General features: G+C 38.4%; 1 protein-coding gene across 1 annotated transcript; it reads left to right on the top strand.

Annotated features, from left to right (window-relative positions):
- Nucleotides 1–195: 195 nt before the first annotated feature.
- Nucleotides 196–8,766, top strand: gatd3a (glutamine amidotransferase like class 1 domain containing 3A). Its single transcript, XM_036574290.1, has 8 exons — nucleotides 196–634; nucleotides 3,862–3,914; nucleotides 4,250–4,363; nucleotides 5,264–5,383; nucleotides 6,148–6,240; nucleotides 7,622–7,778; nucleotides 7,943–8,073; nucleotides 8,458–8,766. The coding sequence occupies exons 1-7, from the start codon at nucleotides 521–523 to the stop codon at nucleotides 8,069–8,071; spliced, it is 780 nt and encodes a 259-aa protein (XP_036430183.1). The 5' UTR covers nucleotides 196–520; the 3' UTR covers nucleotides 8,072–8,073; nucleotides 8,458–8,766.
- Nucleotides 8,767–9,167: the final 401 nt, after the last annotated feature.

Raw genomic sequence — 9,167 nt, forward strand, 5'->3', positions numbered from 1 at the left:
TAAATTGTAGCGTATGAATAGTAACAATGTAAAATGTTACGAGGTGATCTCATGAAGACACATGATCAGAGGGGCTCACTAAGGTCACGCTGAACTAAACCACATCATTATTAAGTGCACTTCTCCCCTGTACCACCGAGTGGCGCTCTAGTACTAATTTACGGATATGTAAGCACGCAGAGGAAGACTTTACCGTAATTTTCCTACACTGTGACCATCGGTTTTTCAATACACTTAAAAAAGATAACTTGTTTCGTTTTTGTTCTGTGTTTTACGTTAATAAACGTCTATTTTTGAAACAGACATCATTCACGCTGAAGTGTTGCCGCTACAGCGCTGAAGTAGAGGAAGAGTTTTGACGCAATCCAGAACTTGAACGTAGTTAGATTACATTGTTCTTCCGAGTTGCCGTGAGTTTATCGCTTCCAAAAATCCAGCGGTCGCACGTTTGACCTTCTTAAACGCCCAAACGCTGCATTTGACTGTCTGAAGTTTCCTCGCAGCGCCTCGCTCTTATACGATGTTAGCGGTGCGATCGTTGATTTCTAAGCAATGTCCCTTTTTGGTGAAGTCTCAGATCGCCAGTCTGATCCACACAAGCGCCAACAGCTATAGCAGCGCCAAAGTCGCTGTGGTGAGTAAACACGCAACTCTGCGGTTTGTGCTTTGAAAAAGCATGCACTTCCATTTTATATGCAGTTTGGCTCCCGCCCTGTTTCTTAGTCGTTATGTCAAATGCATCAGACATTTTTAGGTCGGGCCTTGCATAACACCCGGAGCCTAATGCCACACAGAAAGGTCAGACACTGTTTGTTGGTCTGTTCAGTTTTGAGCCTGGGCTTCTGCAGCAAGCATACAGCCAAGCCACACACAGGTCAGACAGAAAAGACTATTAAAATCACTGGAAACAAACACACACTAAAGAAGAAAATTAAAAGGGCACTCCAGCTTTAACTAGCAGGTATTAGTGCAGCATTGCACCACTCAGCCTCACAGAATTCGCGATTTTGTATCATTTTCACTTTTTCGTCTGTAAGTGTTCTTTCACTACAATACCCAGCATGCATTACGCGAACACCTCACAACCGTTAGGCAGAGCCGTATAGAGAGAGAGTAGCGTCAACGGAAGTTCAAAATGCTTGATGATCACGTGATTCATGTAGACCTCGGATAGTTCTAGGAAGTTCTTTGCGGGCAATTTAAACCCATAAACACTCAGCGGCAGAACTGCGTCTTTCGGTACTTTAAAGTCAATACATTCACTGATTTACAATATTTATATAGAAAACCAATGCGCGTGTGTGTGTAGTTACAACAATGATATATTTTAAAGTCAAATTCGCTACTATTTGAGGATTAAACAGCTGTCGTTAGCTGCCTTTTTGACATGTTAATGTGAACATGGTTTCAAAGTGTGTTGTTTCATTGCTTTGACTTTTCAGTATTATAGATATTATGTTCTTAAACTTGTATGGTAGTTAAGATCAGTCAAAGTGACATTGCATACGTTTCACAAACAAAAGCCACATCACTGGGAAGCTTAATGTTTTATTTATTAAAAATAAGGAACAGGTAAAGAATTGCAAGACCCAGGGAGTTGAGACTCAGGGTGCAGGGTGGGGGTGCTGTCTTATTGTAGGGTGTCTCTAGGCTGAGTTGAATCCCCCCGTGGTTCTTGCCATTAATCCAAAATCAACTAAACTGCAACATAATGTACAGACAACAGTCAACAGACTCACAAAGCCTGCAAACACTCAATCCATAAGTCTTATATTTGTTTACTCTTTAAAGTCTCCAATATGCGCTCTAAATCCACATCAATAGTGACGTATCACGAATATAGCTTTCTTTTTATTGTGTAACCTAGCTACATTAGCTTGTACTCCAAAATGGATAACGATATTCTCATTTATCTCCTCCACCTCCACTCTACAAGCTCTGCCCCAATATTATATTTAACTAATATTTAACTCCCACCCACCCCGTGAAAAATCATGTTTAGAAGCCTTTTCGGTGGATGAAATGACATTAAGAGCAGGGATTTTACAATTACTAGGCTGTTTATGGTTAACATTATGGGTTCCTAACTTTACTCAGTACCCTAGCCTAATCTGTTATCTGTTAATGTTTCTTAAATCTACTAATTTAATCGGGGAGAATCCACTGACATACTTTAATATACATGTTAATTTGATTCAGATGTGCTTATTATATACAAACTGATTCTTTAAATGTTTTACCCTTTAAAAGTGCATCACAACCGCTCTATTCTGCTGCAACTCGGCCGCGCTGCTAGTATTTGCTGCTAACTTCCGGGAACTATTGAGAGGCTCCATGATCCGCCATTGCTGTAAAAAAACGGTCCATTGGAGTTAACGGAGTTGACGCAACTCTCTCTCTATACGGCTCTGCCGTTAGGAATCCCTACAGCTCAACAAATCGTGACTGGTAGCCGCTGAACAAGAGGATTATGAGTACATCTGTGGTGCCAGTTAGCATTAGTGATATAACACTAACCTCAGTTGGTCTCTGATTTTTTTTGCCTTTGTTAATGGAATAATTTCACATTTTGGCCAGAATATCTCTTTTACACTGATGTGTGTTTCTGTACATTACCTGTTTTTCCTTTGATTTTCGACCTTTAAAAAGTCCTCTCAATGAGTGCGTTTACATGCACTCAATAATCCGATCATAATCGGATTTCTGCAGTTGTCTAATTATTCAAATGGTCATGTAAACAGCATACTCCGATTTCTTAGATCGGAGCAAGGTCTATAAATCCGATTAAGAAATCTGATGAATAGAGCTGGATTTTAGCTCAGTAATCAGGTTCCTCAGTGCATGTAAACTCTTACTCGGATTTCTTTCGGATCAGTCTGCGCATGTGCGAAAACAGACTGCGGTACTGGAAAAAGGTAAGCGGCGTTGCCGCTGAAACTACATGCTTGATGAAATGAAGGATTTAAGTATTATTAATCTTCTAGATAATGTAATTCATATTTTCATGTAAAGTGGGTCAATGTTTTAAAAACAAGCTGCAGCATGAAGTTTGAGTTTTTTATTATGTTTACATCACGTCTTCTTCTGTGAGTTTATTGGTCGGTTGCAAAGCAGAAATCTGATTACTGCCTGACTCACGTAGACCTGGAGTTTTTCCATTATCAAGAACTCAATCAATACTCAAGAGCATATAAATTGATCGGATTACAGACAAATCTGTTTTTCTGCAGTTATCGGATTATTTCGTGCATGTGACTGGAGTAAATTGTTCAGTGAAACAATGTTCTACTTACAAAGTCAGAACGTTTGCAGAAATTAAAATATAGCTAAATTGAGACATTTTCATATATGCAGTCTGCATCACAATATTTTTTTTTCTGAGGTTTGATATGTTGGAACAGACAAAAAAGAACCAGTAGTGCCACATACTGTCAAAAATTACAATGTAAAATTATTTTTATGCAACTTTATACACACTGCACTGCAGTAAATCCAGTTTAACTGGCATAATTATGTTTTCTTATGTAATAACATGTAACAAACATATAGTTGGTGTTCTTTAAGTACTGACGATATCCATGAAACGTGAATCTTTGTTAACAATAATAATAAATATCACATTGCCCACCCCTCGTAGCTGCTATTATCTAAAGAAACAAGACGTCTTCTTTTTCAGTGTATCACTGGTGTATTCATGTCAAAGTGTTTAAAGGAGGCAGGTTTACTGATGCTTTAGATTCTGTTTGTTTCCGTTTCTAGCAGAGTTTCCATAGACAGTCTTCTTTAGGCAAAGTGTCCAGCCATCATACTGTATCACATACACCCTCAATGTATGGACTTTAAGTTTGTCTTTGTGAACAGGTCCTGTCTGGATGTGGAGTGTATGATGGCACAGAGATCCATGAGGCATCAGCGTGAGTTTCTCTCTCTGTACTTGTATATTGCATGGATTCATCCACATTCTTTTGCCTTGAAGTTACATCACTGTCATTTTAAAACTTAATTTAAATAAAGTTAATTTAAACCTTTTTTAAATACTACTTGAAAATACCAGCTGGCCTTTACATTGTGTGAGTGTTTCATAAAGAATGGACCAATAGAAATGGTCCAAAATGGTTTGTGGCATTAAAGTTAAAAACTTTTATTTCCTCTGCTAAGTTACTAGTTTGGAGATATGATGATAAAGCAATAATACATGAGTTTTTGAAGCTGAAATCTGTGCATTTCTTTGTATTTTGTGTGTATGTAGAATCCTGGTGCACCTGAGTCGGGAAGGTGCAGAGGTGCAGATGTTTGCTCCTGATGTGACTCAGATGCATGTGATAGATCATGGCAAAGGGCAGCCTGCAGAAAAGGAATCAAGGTAATTCAATAGCACTGAGAGTTTACATCACAAGTCAGTGTTTTCTTTTCTTTAACTATCTTATACACCGTTCGTTCATAACATTAAAGCAACCTACACTCATTGTCCATTTTACCAGCTCCACTTACCATATAGATGCGCTTTGTACTTTATAATTACAGACTGTAGTCCATTTGTTTCTCTGCATACTCTGTTAGCCCCCTTTCACCCTGTTCTTCAATGGTCAGGACCCCCACAGGACCACCACCAGAGCAGGTATTATTTGGGTGTTGGATCATTCTCAGCACTGCAGTTACACTGATGTGGTGGTGGTGTGTTAGTGTTGCACTGGTGTGATGGTGTGCTGGTTTTTAAAAACTGTCCATTCACCTTCCATTCTATCAGACACACCTTCCTTGTTGGTCCACCTTGTAGATGTGAAGTCAGAGACAGTAGCTCATCTGCTGCTGCACAGTTTGTGTTGGTCATCCTCTAGTCCTTCATCAGTGGTCACGGGATGCTGTTGGCTGGATATTTTTTGTTGGTGGACTATTCTCAGTCCAGCACTGACACTGAGGTGCTTAAAAACTCCAGCAGCACTGCTGTGTCTGATCCACTCATACCAGCACAACACATGCCACCATCACATCAGTGTCACTGTAGTGCAGAGAATGACCCAACACCCAAATAATACCTGCTCTGTGGTGGTCCTGACCATTGAAGAACAGGGTAAAAGTGGGCTAACAAAGTATGTAGAGAAAAAGATGGACCACAGTCTGTAATTGTAGAACTACAAAGTGCACCTATATGGTACATGAAGCTGATAAAATGGCCAGTGAGTGTAGAAACAAGATGGTGATTTTAATATTATGGCTGATCAGTGTGTGTATGTATGTGTGTGTTTGTATGTGTGTGGTCCAGAAACGTGTTAGCTGAGTCGGCTCGCATTGCCAGAGGCAACGTCACTGACCTGGCTAATCTGAATGCCAGTAACCATGATGCAGTCATTTTCCCTGGAGGCTTTGGAGCAGCCAAAAATCTGTAAGGACTGCCACTGTCTCTTACTGTTTGAGTATAAAGTAATGACAAGCTAAATTCTCCACTAGTCTTTCAAATACGGTAAATATATTGCATCGTCCTTCTTAAGGTCATTTCACAGTGACCCAGTGTTCCCCAACTAACTCCAGCATTCTGGTGTTGGCAGTTGTCTTTATACTGCTCTAGAGTCGAAACTGACAACTCAAATGAACCAGTGAGAATGAAGAAAAACATTCTAGAACAGAGTGGAGGAGAACAGTGTGAATGAGGGAGAGAATTCTAGAACAGTATAAATGGAGGAGAGCATTATAGAACAGTATGAACAAGGGAGAAGCTTCTAGAGCAATGTGAATGGAGAACAGTATTCCAGAACAGTATGAATGAGGGAGAACACTCTAGAGTTGTGTTCCTAGAGGAGACCGTTCTAGAACTGTGAGAAGAACGCTCTGGAACAGCATGAGTGCAGGACCACAATCTAGAACAGTGTAAAAGGAGGAGAGCATTCTAGAACAATCTAACTACAGGAGAACGTGGTAGAACTAGAGTATTCTAGAACTGTGAGTACAGGAAAACGCTCTAGAACATTCTGGAGTGGATGAGAACATTCTAGAGACTCTCAGCAATTGCACACAGGTATGATGCATCAGTCGATTGTTTAGGTTTGTTGGAGAACATTGACAGTACATCTTTGCTCATTTTTTCCTCCAGAAACTCCCCTTTATGTGTTCCCAAACTATTTTTTCCATGACTATGTCTTTGTATATCAGGTCAACTTTTGCTGTTGATGGAAAAGACTGTAGTGTGAATAAGGAGGTGGAGCGCATCCTAAAGGACTTTCATAAAGCAGGGAAGCCTATTGGGTAAGTTCGCTGTGTGTTAGGGGGTTAAACACAGATGGTTTTCAAGGCTCTTTGGTTGCCAGACTTGCATTACTTCCATAACAGTGAATATTCAGGTTCAGAATTTATCACATTGAAATAAATTTTGTCCTTATGGAGAGGACTGCATAAATATTGTTCTAACAGACAATTACAGTATTTTGGTCTAAACAACCTTTGTCTTTCTGTAATTCTTTTCTTTCTGATGTGTGTGCGCTGTTGTGTGATTGTGTCCTTGTAAATTAGTGAATCAGTTTCTTTAGGAAACGATTCAGTGCATCATGAAACTTTACCACAATAATAATTTTGTTACAATTGTAAGTTGATTTTTTAAAATGCACTGAATGCCTAAATGTGACATAAGAAACTATTTAAACAATAGAAAACTATGCATAATAAAAACAGTATACTAAGCCTGTTCTGGCTTTTTACTTTTATTTTGACCAAAAAAAAACTCTTCTTCTTTTTTTCTTTTTTTTTTCTTCTTTTTTGTTGTTATTATTATTATTATTATTATTATTATTATTGATACTAATATTCTCAAATTGATGTAGTTAAATTGCCACCTTCAGATTGATCTCATTCATATTTGAATCAGAATCTTTGTTTGCCCAGTATTAGATGTACAAGGAATTTGTCTTAGTGGGAATGTCAGCATAAAATTAAATGCAGTAAATAAAATATGGAAAAAAGATAAAAAGAAATACACAGAACAGAAGTTGTGCACATGTTAATATACAATTAGTTTATTTGCTGAATTTAACGTATTGGGAAAACAAAAGCATAAAATTTTGCATGTCCGAAAATCATGGCACATTTAATGTATTGTTTCATTTTTTTCCCCATATGTTTAATTCAGCAAATAAATAAGAGTTGTGCCCTGAAATTGGCAGAAAAATGCCATATTTAAGTTTGTTCACCGCAGAGGATGTGATAACATTAACAAACTACAATTTGACCAGGGGCATTCAAACTTTTGCATACAACTATATATAATATATTGTTGCTGTTGCACAAAAACCTTGTCTCCATTTTGGTTGTTTTTCATTTTTTACATAATTTGAAGACAGTTTCCTTTTGCATTGTGTTAAATTTTCATAATGAAGGGACCCACAGAAGTGCTCCAAAATTACTTGGGGAAAATATTGTTACATTAACTTTCCTTCAAAATAAAGTTTTTCCTTGTATTGTGAAGTCGTCGTTTTGGAAATTTCTATTCCATATTGGACAGTACACAAGTAATCTACAGCCACTATTAAGGATATCAGTATGCAATGAGAGTTTAACCAGTAAATCGTAAAACAGTAAAACTTCCTTCTATAACGTTTCTGACGGATTGATGTTCATTTGTTGTGGTTGCCAGATTGTGCTGCATTGCTCCAGTGCTGGCGGCGAAGGTGCTGCCTGGTGTGGAGGTGACAGTGGGGCATGAGGAGGAGCAGGGGGGGAAATGGCCGTACGCTGGCACCGCTCAGGCCATCAGTGCCCTCGGTGCCCAACATAAGATAAAGGAGGTCACCATATCCTGCTCAGCGCTCATGAAGCGTTGTTGATTCATTTTCTAATACTTTTACGTTTCTCTTTTCAGTAGTTCTAGAATTTTTTTTCATATCTGAAATGTAGCTGCAGTTTGTTGAGATATTTTATCACTTGTCCGATTTGATCCTTAACTTTTGACCCTCACGAAGCCCACGTTGATCCGAAGAACAAGGTAGTAACCTCTCCTGCGTTCATGTGCGATACGAAGCTACACCACATATTTGACGGGATTGGCGCCATGGTCCGAGACGTCCTGAAGCTCACTGGGAAATGAGGGCAAGTGGCACGCAAATAACTTTAACAGCTTTCATGCATCCTGCTCTTAGTGTTCGTGTTCATATTTGACAAATTCAACATGGATCTGACCTTTTCTTTTGTCTGTGCGGTCTAAACTTTTTAATTCTGCATGACATTGAAAGCACATTTGGATCATATTCAGCAAATAAACATAAGAGTGATTTGAAAAATGCCAGTTTAGTAAAGCAAAAGTTATTATAAACAAATCCTAGCACCTGTGTTGTGAATGTAAAGTACAATTTGCCAGAAAGTATAGTTCTAGAGGATCAGAAGGAACCACAGAACTCAGAAAGCAAAGCTGGCTCCTTTATACGTGAGTGTTAAGTAGAAAAGCAAACATTCTTTTCTTATCTTACATATTAGATACATATGTGGAACAGCAGAAAGAATTCCAAGTTTCCTCAAGTGGACAGTCATTATAAATCAAAAACCTATCTGTGAAGACGTTCATGGCTGCATTTCTAATCAGTTTCCAGCAGAGTGTGCTCTCGACACTGAGACAGCATGAACTCGAAGTAGTGCAAGAGAGCAGTATTTTGAAGATTAAAAGAAAACTTTGAGATGCATCTGTGATAAATTATTTGTGCCTGATATGTATAACTTTTCAAATTGTGAGTTGTCTGTAAATTAATTAAAGTTCGATTAAAAAAGGGTATTTTTATTCCTTTTGAATGCCAGTATGTTATTTATGACACATGAGAAGAGAAAGAAAAGTTTCTGTTTTTCTGTACACATGACATCAACATGGTTTTGCAAATGGTGTTACTGCAGGGTTTTCATACTTCAGAAAACATTATCTAGAGATAAGAAACATGGGATCTCAAAAACAACTGACAATTTCTCACAATATAAGGAAATTCAAAAGCAGGTCTTTGTGAAGTGTTAAGGGAAGAAGACCTTTAAGAATGTGTTTTGTCTACATTCAGCTAAAGCACTTCATTTTCCTCAGATGTTTCCAGATTGACTGCTAGATACTGAGTGGTAGGGGTAGATGAGGAGGAAGCTCCCCTTAAAATCAGTCCTCATTAACTGTAAAGGTAAACCATGCACTTCTATGCAGAAGTTTGGACATG

The sequence above is a fragment of the Colossoma macropomum genome, unplaced genomic scaffold (assembly GCF_904425465.1).
Source record: "Colossoma macropomum unplaced genomic scaffold, Colossoma_macropomum, whole genome shotgun sequence".
Classification (NCBI taxonomy): domain Eukaryota; kingdom Metazoa; phylum Chordata; class Actinopteri; order Characiformes; family Serrasalmidae; genus Colossoma; species Colossoma macropomum.

Bases quoted from the DNA above. Each gene is read 5' to 3' on its own strand.
- gatd3a (XM_036574290.1), top strand. From the start codon at position 521: ATGTTAGCGGTGCGATCGTTGATTTCTAAGCAATGTCCCTTTTTGGTG. The intron at 5,384-6,147 runs GTAAGGACTGCC...TTTGTATATCAG, and splicing joins TTTGGAGCAGCCAAAAATCT to GTCAACTTTTGCTGTTGATG. The intron at 6,241-7,621 runs GTAAGTTCGCTG...TGTGGTTGCCAG, and splicing joins AAAGCAGGGAAGCCTATTGG to ATTGTGCTGCATTGCTCCAG.